Source organism: Lytechinus pictus, unplaced genomic scaffold (genome assembly GCF_037042905.1).
Source record: "Lytechinus pictus isolate F3 Inbred unplaced genomic scaffold, Lp3.0 scaffold_19, whole genome shotgun sequence".
NCBI lineage: Eukaryota > Metazoa > Echinodermata > Echinoidea > Temnopleuroida > Toxopneustidae > Lytechinus > Lytechinus pictus.
The window spans coordinates 4,357,448-4,375,156 of record NW_026974140.1 but is presented as its reverse complement, the minus strand read 5'-3'; the positions used below and the strand labels follow the sequence as shown (position 1 = coordinate 4,375,156).

At 36.3% G+C, this 17,709-nt stretch overlaps 1 protein-coding gene across 1 annotated transcript; it reads right to left on the bottom strand.

Annotated features, from left to right (window-relative positions):
• Nucleotides 1-4,897: 4,897 nt before the first annotated feature.
• LOC129261005 (uncharacterized aarF domain-containing protein kinase 2-like) lies at nucleotides 4,898-16,467 on the bottom strand. The gene is made up of 10 exons (XM_054899031.2): nucleotides 16,364-16,467; nucleotides 15,369-16,145; nucleotides 15,010-15,107; nucleotides 13,266-13,412; nucleotides 12,530-12,658; nucleotides 12,097-12,204; nucleotides 11,356-11,607; nucleotides 9,470-9,598; nucleotides 8,303-8,356; nucleotides 4,898-7,599 (listed from the first exon to the last, which is right to left on the bottom strand). Exons 2-10 carry the CDS (start codon nucleotides 16,087-16,089, stop codon nucleotides 7,474-7,476), a joined length of 1,764 nt encoding a protein of 587 aa, XP_054755006.2. The 5' UTR covers nucleotides 16,090-16,145; nucleotides 16,364-16,467; the 3' UTR covers nucleotides 4,898-7,473.
• Nucleotides 16,468-17,709: the final 1,242 nt, after the last annotated feature.

The following is a 17,709-nucleotide window of genomic DNA, read 5'->3' as shown; positions in this document are numbered from 1 at the left end:
CATTTGCATATGCATTAAACTGTTTTGTGAAACTAAGCAAACTTAAAAAAAGTCATAACTTTCTTTATTTTAAATCAATTTTGATGATATTTTCAGTGTTATGCTTGATTTGATTTTTCTCCTTTTATTCAAATAAACTTTTTGTTGGGGTGGACTTGTCCTTTAAATTGGTGGGAATTTTATTGTCCAACACCTTGCCTAGGAAGGTTCACGAGAAGGAAAAAAGGGGCAGTTTTCAGGGCTCTAACATTAAAAATACAATCACTCTCTTTGTCAGAGTGAAAAAATAGTGCCAGCAGGCAGGTGGGTGTGGAATTGCATCAAGTAATTTGAGTACCAGCCAGTAATTTGAAGATGAGGAAGTTTATGACTGGCCGGCCTGATAAACATTGGTTAGTCATGAAAATTGATAAATGCAAAGTAAATTACAAAAAACAAAAGAACAATACAGAGTTGTTTTGACCCACAAAGTTTAGACTACACATATGTATTCAAAATTTACAAATGATACACATACCTCATCTGTACATCAAGTTTCTCAATTTTTTTTTTTGTATGTAAACATGCTGTAGACAAGATAAACAAGTTCATAATCTATAGAGCAAATATACTTTGCCATTCATTCTTTAATGAAAAAAAAACACCATGCAATTACACTTGACTATACAGCTATATCAGTAAAACAAACAATTGCACTTTAATTGAAATCATACCAATAGATCGAGGAGAACCCATTCTTAGTACGTACAAATTTGAGTATGTCAGTCTAGTACTGTACATATTTCTGTGGTGAACTTCTATCTCATTTTAATGGTTTATTAGACAACATTAACTTATCAATGTACTTTGAACCCTTATCAAATATATGGTGGAAAAGAAACTATAAAAAGAGGAAGTGTGATTACATGTGACGTAGTAATATCAAAGATTCCTAATATAAATATTGACTGGTTGGTTGAAACTATTTCCAAAGGTAATTTTGATAGAAAATGCATGGTGGGGTGGCGTAGGTAAAAGAGACTAGGTATGGAATTTGTTATACTTCTTAGTAGATTATACAGTGTGTCCCACAAATTGAACCCTGGATCCCAAGTTATAATTTAAGGCAAATATATAACATCATAAAATTTATTTATTCTTCTTTATTTTCATACCCAATATGATATTAAGAGTTAATGCATAGATGAGCAAGAAGGGTTTTAAATTTCAATGAAAAACCAAGAGGAGCAGAAAAATTGGGCAAGATTTCTTAAGGATATGACAAAAGAGTGTAAAAAAAAATGGGTCATTGGCATATCTTTTTCATTCTTATTTCCCCAATCTCGAAATGACAATTGATTCAGACCAAAGCTTCTGCAAAACCATGTCTCTCATGTCTCAGTATGTACGGTTTGTGGCATGTCTTGTGTCGAGAATAAAAAATGAGAGATTTTACCTTTAATACAAGACATCAAATAAATTTTTTATGAAAAAATATTTAATGATTGTAATATTCATAGACATGCTCTTCATAAAAAACTACTGTAATAGCTCCTTTTAACACACCTTTTTGCACACATTTGATTTCAATTATTATTATTATTATTCAATGTAATAGTTAATTCGTTGGGAGATAATAAACAAATAAGTTATTCATTTGTCTCCAATGATATACCATGAGGGTAACACACATAACCGCTGTGTGAACTTATGTTTATTTTTATTAATACATATCATTTTTAATAAATATATCATTTTTTCCAGCTGCGTATGCACCATCTACATAAAAAACAACCTCAACATATGGCTTGCACCCCTATTTTCAACCAAAAGCTGAGCCAGTATGCCCACTGCAAGCCAAAGTGCCTCTATGTGACAGAATAGCCAATCAAGAGGCCATGTTGTTGGCATTTCTAGCAGAAAAATCTCTGCCATTCACTTTGGCACCTGAACTAATTGACTTAGGGAAGAAACTTGCACATGATCCCAAAGCTCTCAACCAGTTATCTATGGATTGTAACACAGCATCGTACAAGATGCAATATGGATTGGCAAAAACGTTTCAAGAAGAATTTATAAAGGATCTTTAGGAAAATGTGTTCTCAATGAATATAGATGAAGCAACAACTCAAAACAACAAAAAGGTACTGTTTTGGTGAGTTACTATACCCCATCATTAAATAAAGTTGTAATTTATCATTTCACTTCACTGAGTTTGCTTGTAGCCAATAGTGAAACACTGGAGAGGGAGATCAACTCTCTGCTGCAACTACACAACATTCCTTGGACAAATGTGATGTCAGTACCACTAGACTCTTGTAATGTCATGAGGGGGACAAAGAGTGGATTAGAAACCTGCTTAAGGACAAACCATGCTCCCCACCTGCTTGATATAGATGGGGATTGCTGTCACCATGTTCACAATGCATCTAAGCATTTCTCAAACGCATTTGATCATTATCTGGAGGGACTGTTCACATCAATATTAAATGATTTTAAATGGTCTCCAGATCTCCGCAAGTACCTCGAAGAGCTGTGTGACATCCTTGGTGTGAAGTTCACAGTACCAGAAAGATATGTCCCTACATGCTGGCTCAGTGTATATGATGTGGCCGTAGACACACTGACAATGTTTCAGGCTTATACAGTCTTGTACATTGCTTTTATGCCAATGTCAGATCGTCAGCACTATTCCCACTTGGTGAAAGGTGTCAACACATCCAAGGAGATTGGAGAGAAGGCAACAGAAACTATCAAAGCCACCACAGCCTGAGAGCAAAGAAGTTGACCAGAGGAAAGAAAGAATCACACAGAAGTTATTTATGAAGCGGAGTTATACAACATTACTTCTTTACTTCTACTCAAATGTTCTTCCTCTCCTGAAGAAGTTTGTTGTGTTCTTTCAGAAGAGGGAGACCCAGATACATAAACTACTCGATGAAATTACCAATCTGGCTAGGGATTTTTATACCTGCTTTGTTAAGCCAGAAGCACTCAAAGACAGAGTCAGCACTGTGGACATCGATTCTTCACTGCTCCCTGCAGAGGACATGTTTGTTGGACATGAAGCAACAAAGATCATGAAGAAGGACAAGGAGGTGAAGAAAGCCTTTCTTTCTAAAGTTAAGTCATCCTACATTGCTGCAGGCAAGTGTTTGCAATCAAAACTCCCATTGAAGAACAGACTACTAATTCATCTGTCTGCAATAGACCTGATAGTAAAAGGTCATTCTAAAGCTCTCAAATGTATGAAGGCTCTTCCGGAACTAGTAACGAATGTCCTAGCAGAGAACGAGGTTGATCAATATCTCTTGGAAGTTCAGAAATACGGCATGTCAATGAGAAGCTCCCAGAAGCAGCAGTGGACACAAGACTAGACAGCTGGTGGGAGGAAGTAGCAGCAATTAATTACCCTTTGTTGTGGAAGATGATCAGGGCATTAATGAGTTGTTTCCACGGGCCTCAAGTGGAAGTGTCTTTTAGTATGATGGGGACCACAATTTCCTCCAAAACAGCTTCAATAGATATCGAGACATTTGATGCTGTACAATCTGTACAGAATGCATTGAAGGCCTGTGGGAAAAAGGCAACATCCTACTTCAGTAGGAAAGACATGAAGCATGATCCAGTTGACAAGAGGCTCGTCAAGAAAATCAGAAGTGCTCATCGTTCCTATGTTGCATTGTTACAAGCAAGGAGGGAAAAGATAGCTGCGAAGAAAGCCAATTTGGAACTGGAGCATAAGACTGTTGTGGCAAAGAGTAAAGCTAAGGAGCAGAATATGGCAGTGTCTCTGAAGGCAAGAAAGAGGCATAAAGAAGCTATGATGAGTAGGTTAAGGCGAAAGTGGAGGTATCAGGTAAATTCACATTGTGTAGTGTTCTTGTTGTTTACATGGACAATACATGTGGTTAAAACTAACAAAAGATTCAAGCCCAAATTTCCCCTCCAGGTATGCACAAAATTGCACCATTTAAAGTACCAAAATGTAAAAAGTCCCTCCCACACCCTCACCCCATGGTCGCTTCGCTCCCTCGGGCTTGTTCGCTACGCTCCCTCACTTAAGTATGTCTATTTTTTCTAAGAGTGAATATCACCCCTGCATACGCTTCTGTGACTAGAGCTCCCAAATCTCGCATTCAAAGCCGCAACGTAGCAGGATGTGAACATTGTGGGCAACCAAATAACCGGGCACCTTTCTGCCGTCATTGAGCCCCTCTCCAATGCCACCAGTGTGTACAGATTGGACACCAGATAAGATTCTGCCCCTATTACCAGAATGATGGCCAAGAAGGGAGCACATCTGATCTTAGCAATGGATCAAATGAGGATGATCAAACGATTCACTCTGTGTTACATTGTTATAGTTATGCCAACCTGAAAAGCATAGACCTAATTGCCAGAAGTGTTCGGAACAAAATTGATAAAATCCGTATTATGATTCATTCTGAAAAGTAAGACATCTTATTTTCTAATGAAACATATCTGTGTGTTGATATGTTCTGATAATTTCAGTCTTAAGAAAGGCTAGGAATGGACATATTGCTTATAGTCTTATAAAAAGGATAGAAATGGACATAGTGCTTATAATAATAAGTAATTCACAAACCAGACCTAAGGTAGTGTGAATTATCAACAGTGTTGTGGGTCTCCAGGCCGCAAAATCTTACTCGGCCTCGAGGACGGAGGTTAATCCATGGCCTCGGACGCAATCCTCGCGTCAAGGCCGGGTCGAGACCTGGAGAATTTTAGGGTGTGCGAATCCGGGGTGCAAATGCTGAATGTTGTCAGTTTCTCAAAATATTATTAAAACTATGAGAGAGAGGGGGAGAGAAGGGTTGACTGTTGAGTACGCCCTTCCACCTGTATGAGTACGCCCTTTTTTTCTTACTTTCTTTTGTCTTTCTATTTTGTTCTTGATGTCAAAGCCAATTGATGTAGCACAGCTGCACTGCATGCATGCGGCACTGACAGTGATGTGACGTAGACTCGACTTTGCAATGTACATGCTAGGACTGTAAGAAAAAATTTCTTGCACGTGCACCATTACGTAAATCTCTTGGTATTCTCATTTTAACATTTCTGTTCAACATTTTTTTTGGGGGGGGGTCTTCAAAATAAATTTAAATAACTTTTTTTTTTTCATTCTTATTTTTATTTGATTTATTGATTGTGAAAATGAAAAATTACCATAAAACCCTGGCAATTGTTGCTGCGATTATTTGTCAATACTACATATTCAACAACTATGCGCATATTGCAAGAGCGCCCTGGTGGAGATAACAGAAAAAGCAGAGACACGTTGATTAAAGCCGATGGTCACTAACTACAAACTACCGTCTAAATTCATCATTTGTCGAGTCACTAATCTTGTCACAGGACCCATGAACTACTAATACATACCAACCATTTCAATGGCGATGAGGGGTAAGTGGCTAAAAGGATTGTGACTGTTTTGACCAGATTCTGAACTCAAAGTCAAATATTGCGACTGTAAATCAGCAGGTGCGGTACGAGCAACCATGGCTGTGCACCAGGCTATGGCCCCCAGGGCTACGGGGAGACAACGCTGCTATACCAGTGATAAGCAATATCACTTCGTGACCAGTCAGTGAGTACAGTATACTGCATGCTCATAACACATACTAACCAGTAGATGGAAACAAGTGAACATTGAGAAACAATCAACCAATCAAACTTAGGCCAAATCATGACTACTCCATTCAGTATGCCAACATTACCTCCATTTGTGGAAACAGAAGTAAATTGAGGCCCGCAGTGGACCAAATGCCAAGAAATGGCTGTCCAGATTCGAGATGCTTATGATTGCACTAGACATCACAGATTCTAAGAGAAATTTAGCTGACACTATGGATCATTATCATCTTTAAGGTTGTCAAGAATTAGCGAGTTGCACTTTGGGATCGTCGTCAGAGACATCACAGACAAAGACGATTGCCAGTACAATTCCAGGAAATCATATGTCCACATAGATGGCAACTGGAGGAGGAGTTTCTTAAGATCAAGCCCAAAACTTTTGTATATACATATAGTTTACGTTCCATGAGAAACCTTTTAGTTATAAACTTCTAGAGTTTAGTTCTTTGTAGGACCATTTGGAAACTCAGCATTTTTATTATTGTGATTAGTTAATTTACAACTGCCACTCGGAACAGAACTCAAAGTTTTGGACAATATTTTACAGCCTATGATATATGTGAAATAAACTGCAAGACTACTAGCGGAAATTTATTATTTTGAAGAACTTTTATCTACTATATACCCAGTTGAACTCAGTTATTAAAAACCAAGGACTCAGTTTTTCTTCAAAAATCAATATTTCAATATGGAAAAAAAAAAATTAAAACAAAGGGGTGAATGTAATGTATCGCATGTTGCAAGAGCGCCCCCGTTAGAGATAACAGAAAAAAAGGAGATACGTTCATTAAAGCTGATGGTCTGTATCTACAAACTACCGTCTAAATTCATCATTTGTCAAGTTTGTCACAGAACCCATGAACTACTAAAACATACCAACCATATTTCACTAATAACATGCGCTGCAAGCTATCTAATTCATGCACGTTTGTTGTATTGGAAAATTCGGCATTGTACTTGTCCACAGGTGGGTCAGCCTTGGCCTCAGACACAACACTGATTATAAAGACAACCTTTGTCTCTTGTAAAAAGAAACATCAAATATATAAGTAGAATTGTGGAGGGCTTTATGTACTCCTGTCCCTCCCTTTCTAATTTTGGCTTGTCGGGATGATCATGTATGTGTGTTGTGTGAATGATGTCTGTTCACTGTGTTTTGGAGAGTGTGGTCTTGTGTGACGGAGGGGAGTGCATGATCTCTCTTAAAAAGTTCAAACCAAAAATTGGAAAAAGGTAGCTTTTGTACCCTTCTCCTTCAAAGGATTATAACTCTGTGACCCCCTGACAATGTTGATACACACAGGGTGTCAATTAAAATTTGATGGGTTACTCAGGATTGTAATATATAAATCACAATAACATTCCATGCATTATTGATAAATCTGACCTTTGAAGTTTGGTTACCCTTTTTTCAGAAACACCCTGGAGAAGACCTAATGATTAAGCAACAGAAAATATTTGAATGCGGTATAAAAATTACCATGCTTATTTAATTTAGTGAAAAACAGGAATGTCAGGAAACATGATTTTTTTTTCTTTGGCATCTTACAGTATGAATGCTGTAATTAGTAACAAATAAATTTGTCATCATTCTAGAGGACATATATTACTATACAACAGGGTCAAAAAGTTGCTCTCTGGAAGAGGAATAAGGAAGTTACGGGATATATAGAGTTGATGTTTTTAAAGATGGCTATGGCATATTGCTGGTATGTCAACAAGGACAACACAAACACTATCATTCTCCCTGAATTTAATGCTGGGATATAGTACTCATCTAAATCTCTTATATAACAATATAGCTGCATTTGATGGTGGATTTGGTATCGACTATTATCACCTCCCTAGTAGCACTGGCTTTGCTGCTTCAAGAATATCAAGATGTGGATCAAGGGAGCGACCGAGTCCTTCTAAGACCATGATGGCAAGGATGATGGATGCAAAATTACTCTCTAACTTCACCTGGTTATGGAGAGAGTAAAGAGAAAATGAAAATTTAATTTGTATCAGCTCTTCATATTTGTACCAAAGCTAACGGTAGATTCATCTCTTTCCACAATGCTATCATCATGCAGTCACAACAAAGGACAAATACTGTAATTGATGAACCCTTTCCATCAATCCAACAATACTGTGAACCTTCTTTTGTCTCTCTGAAAGCAGAATTGAAATCTAAGTCAATTCTTTTTTTTCTAAAAATATAACACAAAACATATGGAACAATTTGTAAACAAAAGATAAAATGAAATGACGTTGGGGACTACATAAACAAAGCCACAGAATAGGTTTGGTGTAATGCACTGCATAAAGGAATTAAACACTACACTAATATTGGCCTGCCCCCCAAGCCTTCTGTAACTAACAGAAGGCACAAAGGACTATTGTTCCATAAAAGTATCAATAAATGTATTTACACTCATTGACTCAACCAGGGGTGCCGCCATGATACTTTGATAGAGGGGCATGACCACTTAATTATTACGTCAGAAGGAAAAATATAGTGTTTCACAACCCTGGCCTCTGATTTTATACTCCACTTTCTCCCCCCCCCCCCCTTTGACTGAAAATTATAGTCAGGGGTGGGGGAGGAACAACCCCACTGCCCCTGCTCTCGATCAATAATCTCCTTGTCGAATATAAAATGTTTGAACACTATTTTATTTACCTTGTGATGAATCATAAGTGCAAAGAGTTCCCTCAACAGCTGGCCTACTTGCATCTGTTATAAACAATGAATCACAATGATAATCAATGAACTAATGAACTAATCAATCAACAGATCAATCATTGGAAATAATCATTGGGGATACCTTTTTCTTTCAAAAAATCTTCAATGAAAAATACTTGTATAACATTTGATCATCATGATGGAGATATGACAAACTATAAAACAAAGTTGATTTATTTCTACTCTATTTTATATAAAATTTAGTACAAGAAACATCAGTGATAAAAAAAGCATGGCCTGATTTGCTGATTAAGACAATCTCTCTTGCTAAATAGGCGGTGACCGCCTAGAGTTTGCTCAATCTCAAGATTTTAGCCCGATCGGCCCTCTTCACGATTATTCTCGAGATACAAGAAACCCCATCTCCACCAGCGCAAGAGCAATTCGTGCTTGAGCGAGGCATCGATGCATTAAGATGTGACGCCGTGAATAAATAACCCAGAGTGCGTCTGCACCTGCGAATTAGCGGGATAATTTATAAATAGCGTGTTATTTTGCAAATAATCCTAAGTTGACTTGGGATTCCAATCTCGACATTAATCCAGCGAACTATCCTGATGATTGTGCATCTCCATTACAAATAATCCCGAGATTGTTCAGATCGGGATAATTTGCCGAATCAGAAATAGCACGATTATTTGAAAACTCGGGCTGATGCAGACTGCCCTAATGAGTTCTTTTTATCTTAAAGATAAACCTTAATGATCACTAAATGATCAGAATTCAACGAAATGACCACCCACGTATAATAATGCATAATATATATTACATGCCAAATGAATTGGAAGATGAGTGATTGATCAGTAATTAGCAGAATCGTCATGGCATTTTGACAGCAAACCAGCCTTGTCCAAGCTATAAATGCATGTGCACATGTGTGCTAATTTGTGTTGGCAGTTTTCAGCATGATTATTATTCACAAGTTTCAGTATTTTAAAATGATTGGCTTGCCTAAACTGCATCCGAACTTTCTACATCTAGACCTATGATATGATGAAAACCTACAGCAACTAATTAAATTTTGCTTTGAAATGAACCTGCTTACATTTGTTATTAATATTACAGCAAATAAATCAATATTAAGAAGGAAAATGACAGAGATACCTTGCTCAGTTGAAGAGTTTGCTCATGAGCCTTCTCTACCAATGCAGACATGTCATCTTTAAATTTCTCCACATCTTTGCATTCATTCGAAGATGCATGTTCAACAAACAATTCTGCAACAACATCTCCCTGCAAACCATAAATCATAATAACAATAATAACATTATGTCCTTATATAGCACATATCATGTTATTATATAACATAGATCTGCTTCAAAAGGAATTCAAAATCATTACACTGGCTTTAGCCCAGCAGTCATTTACAATGCAAAATTATGTCAAGGAATTAATTCCTAACAATTTAAACCGAAAAACAAAACAAAATAAAGACATTTAAAGGCAAGTTCCTTGACATTTCATAACAGAGCTATATCTATATGTTAAAGATGGTGATATTGATAAACAGAATGGAATGGAATAATGATCAACCAACAATACAATACTCTCCACAATCAATATTTTTTTTTAGTTGCTACATTATACTCCCTTTCAATCTATATTTAGAGTTAAATATATAAAAGAATGCATTCATAGGGGAATAAAATTGTGACTTTAATGGAATACACTTGCATGAAAACTCAATGGCCCAAATTCACAAAGGTGGTTTTTAAAACCATCGGTTGAACCCATGCCTGGTTTATGCAGATATTCTGTATGAATTACATTTTTTTACCACGTATATTAACCCTAAAATGGCTGGGGGGGGGTTGAATCAACCCCCCCCCTCAACATTTTCTGCGATCATTCCGCCGCGGGAAATTTTTTGACCGCGCCACTCACAGAGTTTATACTTTTAAGTCTCGCGCATCTTTTGAGACCAAATTTACAGCGCTCGTGTACGCGATTCCGAAATTACGCAACATTTTGTAAGTGCATGTCAGACCAAAAATTGTTCCAAAACGTGATTTTGTGTACAAAGTCAATGCAAATTGAGTTTTCTCATCTTATTCATAAAGGTATGATTATTTTTACTTTAAACAGCTGAAAGCAATTGATTTTAGCATAATTATGCTTCAAAAAGATTGTGCAATAAATCTGGTGAAAAAAAACAAAGAAAAACAAAAGGTTGAAAAACAATAAAATACATAAGAAATTCATAAAACAATAAAATACATAAGAAATTGATTTCAAAACCGAAGTTTTTTTCAATTGCCATTGTTAAAAATGCTACAAAGAATTTTTTTACTAAAAATTAGCATTCTAGGAGCTTTATTTAGTGAATTAGAGCAAAAAGTATGATTTATGCATAAATTAGCATAATTAATTCATATAAAATAAAATCTCATTATTTTGGAAAATTTTACCATACAGCCTTGTAGATTACATCGCACACTACCAGCGTGCAAATTTTTGTCGCACTCGCGCGATCGGCGGCCGAGATCTCAGGGGGGGGTTGAATCAACCCCCCCCCCGGCCACAGAACAGCCAAAAAAGCCCGGCCTAGTTCGGGTTAAAATATGTCCAATGCTGATGCGCGCTTTTGTCACAGTGCGCCAGAGTTACCTGTTGCCGTGGTTATCCACGCTATTTTATTCATGAGCCCACTGTTTTGAATTAATGAGTCCACTCTTCAAACAGTGGACTCATGAATAATATAGCGTATTTAACCATGGCAACAGGCGTCAATTTGGCTCATTGTGACAAAGGTGCGTATCAGTATTGGACACTTATACGCGGTAAATAAGCGTAATTTATACAGGAAATCTACATAAACCATGGGTTCAACCGATGATTTTAAAAACCACCTTGGTGAATTCGGGCCATTGATGTAAATATCGGAATAAAGGTGCATTGGAAAACAAAATCATTCTGCATATCATGCCCTTCATATGTCATGAAAATATTCAAAGAAGTTTCATGGGATTCCACTGTATCTTGGCCAATACCTTGCAAAGTACTATTGCAGTAAAAACTTGGTAGAAGTTGTTGAAATCCCTCTCCTCTAGATGCGATGTGATACCGGTGTCTAGGAGAACTAACTTCAGTGGATTTGTAGTGTGCTTGAGGTAGACTTGGAACTCTGTAATATGATCATGAAAGTCTACAGTCCTACTGGGTTGGTCCAGGGCCTCCTCTACACCCTGGACTAGGATGTTCCCAGGGTGAAGATCTGCATGCACAAAGTTATCCACAAAGATCTGGGTGGAAGAAGAAAAAGGGAGGGGGTTCTAAGACATGAATGGCATATCTAAAGCACTATTTTTTCAATAACACTAAATTATCAGTGATCATCTGTAAACATTACTTTGTTTGAGCACAATACAAAAGGCTAAAAGTTAAAGATTTTTTTTTTTGTTTTCTTCAAAGTTATATTAAACCTTCACAAGTCCATGTAGATTCCACTTCCAAATTGACTACATTCAAAATATATTTCAGGAGCAGTCAAAAATCAAGTGCAAAGATAACTGCTGAAATTAACAGTGCTAATAAAAAAATTGTATTCTCAAATGCAACTTGCAGATAAACTCATGAGCCTTCATATGTTGAGACATTACATTTTAATCTTCAGAGCCTGTCAAAATATTCAAAATAATACAAAATATTTTTATGAATTTATTCACATTTCAACCACATTCTATCATTTACATTTGCATTGTTGATGTATATGTGTATTCTATACCACTTACCATCTTTAAAATCACATCCACTCCCATTTTTGCTAGAATCTTCTTGATCCCTTTCTCATCAAGGTTGTCAGGATCATGTGATATAAAGGTTGAAATACTCTGACCACTCTAGTAAAAAAAAATATATTATTTCAAACAGATAAAACATTATTTCTTCATCATCCTCAACAAATCAATAGACATTTTTTTAACATATTGAACCATAGAAACTATCTCTGACAACATAAAACTTGCTAGAGGCTAGTTATGATGATCTATACAAACTGGATTTAAAGTATTAAATTTTACTTTTAATATTAAAATCATTGGTACACCGTAGGTCCCAATGAAAAAAAACAACATGCTAGATAAATAAACCAGTCTATTACTAAACAGAATATTCTCTTTTATATTGTTTTCTCCATCAATCCAAATTCAAAGGATGCTCCCTTACCTCAAATGTTTCAACTAGGATATCTTCTGTGACAAACGGCCAGACTGGTTGAGGTACTTTTATATGAGGCACTTTGGAAAAGTTTTGATGAAATTTGTCTAGATTTTCTGCTTCTAATTTAAGGTTTATCTAGAAGAGAATAAAGAAAAAAAAATGAAATTGAAACATTGTTCTTTGTCCATTGAGTTCTTTCTTTGAAAATGATCAATAATGATTATTCAAAATAAGTATAATGCTGAAGATATCATAAAAAATTGGATGTAAAGTAGAAACTTATGACATTTCAAAGCTTTGTGTATTTTCACAAAACATAAGCACAACACAAATGCTATGCAAATGAGAATGCCGATGACATCACACAATCAGTTTTTTTATAAGTACATAGAAAATTTCAAGTTTTTGCACATTTGGCAATAAGAAACCTCTTTATTTAATCAAATTAAGTTACAATTATTTAAGTTCAACATGTTCAGGGAGGAATCAAACTTTGTTTCACATTAAGAATAAAAATCCATATTTTACGTTTTATTTGTATACCGGCCAGGACGTGCAAACTAAAGCAAAATTCTAAATGTGATTACTTTGTTATTTTACATCCCATGTTGATTAGATTATCAGCCTATTAGTTTGATGTTTCTATTTTTATTCAAAGTAACATTTGTTGGGGTGGACTTCCCCTATAGAAACAAGAAATGTATCCGAATGCATCACAATTAGTGAAAGCTTGTCGACATACCTGATTTTTCACGAGAGATTCAAACTCATCCACCAGGTCAACAGGGCTGAGCCAGTGTAGACCAGGAATAAGATTAAGAATTCTAGCAAATACATGGATAATCCTCAGATCTAGATGAACACACTCATAGATACCAGGATGGAGGACCTGTAGGGGATGAGGTTTGAGTACAAATAATTTGTGTTAAACATGGATAAATATGTGTAATTCAGGGGAAAAACTACATGGGGGCATGGACAATTTTGCCCCTGAAATGAAAGAGCACTAGAAAATAGATTTCATGAACTAGGTCCATATACTTCCTAAGTTATGATGACATTTCAAAAACTTAACCTTGGTTAAGATTTCAATGTTGACGATGCTGCTGCCGTCAGAAAAGCGGCGCCTATACATATATGTAGTCTCATTCTGCTATGCAGGCGAGACAAAAAACCCTGGGAAAAATCTCAATTTACTGGAATGTTTAAAGCTTATCCAGTGTTGCAGATTTAGGCAGTAAGTTGTGAAAAGTAGCCCCTGAAAAATGGAAAATTAATAATTTTGCCTGGTATTTTCAGTAGGCATATCAGACCTTCCTCTGACTTAAAGGAATGGATTCTGGAAGGACATACTATCTGCTCAACTATGTTCTTGATAGTACCAATAATTGACCTTTCTTGAAAATGTTTTAATAATTGAGAGAAAGATTTCGAGTCTGTTCCAGAGCATTGGAAATTTTAAACTTGATGAAGTCCATCAATTGTGAAGAACTTGTTATAAAGTAAAGAAAACCAAAGGAAAATCTCCTTATAGCAATTTTGCCAAGTCCCTGAGATTCCCCACCTACCTACATGTACAAGAAATGTATTTTAATTTATCAGTGTGTGTTACTGTATGAATCGGCTAATGGCTGTAAATTCTGCTCAGTTTGTTCAATACAAATCGGAATTCACATAAATGCAATAGACGCTCCTCTTCATTAAATTAATTTGCCAAGATACAGGACATGCTCTTATCAACTTAACATTCGTTTTACATATTCAAGAAAGTGGAACAATTTATATGCAGTCTTAAGACAAGACTTATGAAAAACTGATGTCCTGTCCCTAGACTAAGTGATTTGCTTAGTTTGATTAATTGTTTCATTTGATATAATGCATACAAATTTGCCTTTTTTTGTTGTTTTGGTAAACATGTACAGTACTTTGTATGAAAGCTTTTTTTTCTTCCCAGTCCTTTTTTTAAAATTATGTCTTTACTGTCTTTAGTTTACAGTGCAATCGTCACAAACTTTGCTTATTGAGTTGCTACCTCCAATGTATTATCACTTTTAGAATTGTATTAATGTTTACACCTTTAAAAATAAATGTTGACTTGAACTGAATTTAAAAAAGGGAAGACATAAAAATGGGAAATAGTGGGGCCAGGGGCCCGTTGAAGAAAGAGTTGCAATCAATCGCAACTCTAAAAATCATGCGCAACTTGATTTTCAACCAATCAACAGCGTGCATTTGGGACTTGCGATTGATTTTTTGGCTGGCGTTTAAACGCAACTCTATCTGCAACGGGCCCCAGCTCTGGCAAGATACAGTAAATAAATTAGTTGTAGCTTAGATAATGTACAAATTCACTAAACATTTATTCACTAAAGCATCGTAACATTTTAAATACAGGGTCGTTACATTATGAAATTTGAATTTATTCTTTGTCTTTTGACTTGCATTCAAAGAAACCTTCATCAAATTGAATTATATTGAACACTGACCTTGACAGCAACAGGAATCCACTCTCCTTCATCCCTGACTGGATCTAATAGTCTCATCCTCCAATCTCTAAGTCCCTTATCTCTGCCTTCCATAATAGCTACATAGAGACAGAAATTAAGTCTTCCTTTAGCAAGTTCATCCACTGATTAAATGGACTTCCACAAAATTTAAACACATTACAGGAAATAATTCATTCTTTTATTGTTTTAAAATAAATGTGAAACAGCTTTCTTGCACTTTATATGAACTTTCAATTTTATTTCTTTCTATTTTCATTCTCAGAATTAAATTTTGATTTACGAATTGAAAACCAATTATGAATTCAGCTTAATTTTACCATTCATTAGAGGATAATTACCTTTGTAGACATCTAGCCTCATATATGCCTTATGAACTTGTCCTACACATCCTGAGTACACAGTTTCATTGCCAGATTCCAACCTAAAGATATCTTTCCATAACATGCCAAATGCATGTTCCAAAGCCTTTTCTGTGTATTCCAAGGAATGGCTCGGAGCATTGCGGTGTAGCTTGGAGAGTTGGTCACAAAAGTCCTGAGGAAAGATGTCTCTTCTGGTACTGGCCCACTGTCCAAGCTTGATGAAGGTGGGTCCAGAGAGTTCAACAGATCGCAGGAGAGCACGCAGCCAAACGGCCTGTAGCCTGTCTGGGAACAGGTGTACAAGCGGGTAGGAGAAGAGGAGTGGTCCAAAGAGGATGGAATTACGGATGTAGCGGAGGGACACAAGGACACATTGAACAAGATTTGATGAAAGAATCACAGCAACGTGATGCCAGAGTCGTAGCTGTCCAACTAATAATGATTTGATAGAATGAACTCTACCAGACTGTGAAACAATAGGATGCTCTAGAATTGCCTCTTGACATGATGCTCTTCCTATTGTAAAATGTGGCAAGTGTCTATATGATGCTACACCAATGAAAGCCCAGCATACTGATAAAGCGATAGGTTTGGTGGAACGACATTTCAGAGAAGGTAGATGTTTAAGTACTGTCAGGTGAAGGGGTCGTATTCTTCCAAGTTGAAAAGAAATGCGCGATATGTGATGAATGATCATCTTTGATGCGTGGCCAAATTAAATGATCAATGGAATTTTCAAACACATACCAAGACCTGGAAGGGAATGAAATAGATGTAATCAAAGAGAAATCATCTCATGCACTGTCAGATTTAAAGAGTATAGCTAAAAATAACCAGCAATTTGACTGAAAAGGTATCATACAGCTTAAGCCAATGCTGCAGCTATCACCACCCAGTAATCCTTGAAACAGTAATTTAAAGTAAAGTAACTTCAATGAATATTACAATTCTAGAGCGAAGAGATGACTTACATACAAAATACTGCAAATGGCATTGGCTTGAAAGGTCAAGTGCATCCCAACAAACAGATCTTTAAACAAGAGTGTCACTAAGGCGAGCACATAATAGGCCCACCTGTAAAGCAGAAAATGGAGTTATTGGTCTAGCAAGAAAAGTGGAAGGTGGCGACTTCACCTTTGACTGTCTGACCTCAAAATCAATAGAATTCCTAGGGATCTATGCTAGTATCATACACACCAAATTATATGAGCCTAGGTTAAGTTAAACTAAAGTTATCCCGTTTACAAAGACTTCAGAAGGGTAAGATGAAAACATGTCAGTGTGACCTTGACCTTTGGACCTCAAAATCAAAAGGCTTCCTGGGATCCATGCTACAGTATCATACACACCAAATTATATGAGCCTAGGTTAAGTAAAACTGAAGTTTTTGCAGTTACAAGGACTGCAGCAGGGTAAGGTGAAAACATGTCACTGTGACCCTGACCTTTGACCTTCTGACCTCAAAATCGATAGGCTTTTTGGGATCCATGCTAGTATCATACACACCAAATTATGTGAGCCTATGTTAAGTTGAACTGAAGTTATCGCGTTTACAAGACTTCAGAAGGGTAAGATGAAAACATGTCCCTATGACCTTGACCTTTTGACCTCAAAATCAAAAGGCTTCCTGGGATCCATGCTAGTATCATACACACCAAATAATATGAGCCTAGGTTAAGTTAAACTGAAGTTATCACATTTACAAGGACTTCAGAAGGGTAAGATGAAAACATGTCACTGTGACCTTGACCTTTTGACCTCAAAATCAAAAGGCTTCATGGGATCCATGCTAGTATCATACACACAAAACTATATGAGCCTAGGTTAAGTTAAACTGAAAATATCGCATTTACAAGGAAAAGTTAACAGACGGACGGACATCGAGCGTGATACCATAATACGTCCCGTCGAGACAGGCGTATAATAAAAATGAAAAAAATGAAAATGTAATCAAAATCAGACATAAGAGAATGAAATTGTGCTTTTCATTTTTGCATAAGAAATGTAGTATATATGTAAATGCACACCACTAAAACTTTGGGAAGAAGGGGAAGAGAAAGAGAAGGGAGGGTAAGGATGGGGAAAATGTGGAAGAGGAGGAATCAAAAGAGGAGAAATTATCTCCTCCTTCATGGCTTTAAAGATAAAATGGATTATAATATTTTTGGTCTTTTTATTTAGATATTTTTTGAAGAAATTTTGATAGACGGGTCAATATACGACCAAAAATACCCTTACCCGGAACATATTGCAACAAATGATTTTTCAACGGTTTTGTACTATTTGACCTTCAGAAATAACATACTAAAAATCTACC

Coding starts and splice junctions, on each gene's coding strand:
- LOC129261005 (XM_054899031.2), bottom strand. CDS start 16,089: ATGATCATTCATCACATATCGCGCATTTCTTTTCAACTTGGAAGAATA. Junction 15,108..15,368: donor GAGGCTAGATGTCTACAAAG/GTAATTATCCTC, acceptor GTCTCTATGTAG/CTATTATGGAAGGCAGAGAT. Junction 12,205..12,529: donor TCCTAGTTGAAACATTTGAG/GTAAGGGAGCAT, acceptor TTTTTTTACTAG/AGTGGTCAGAGTATTTCAAC.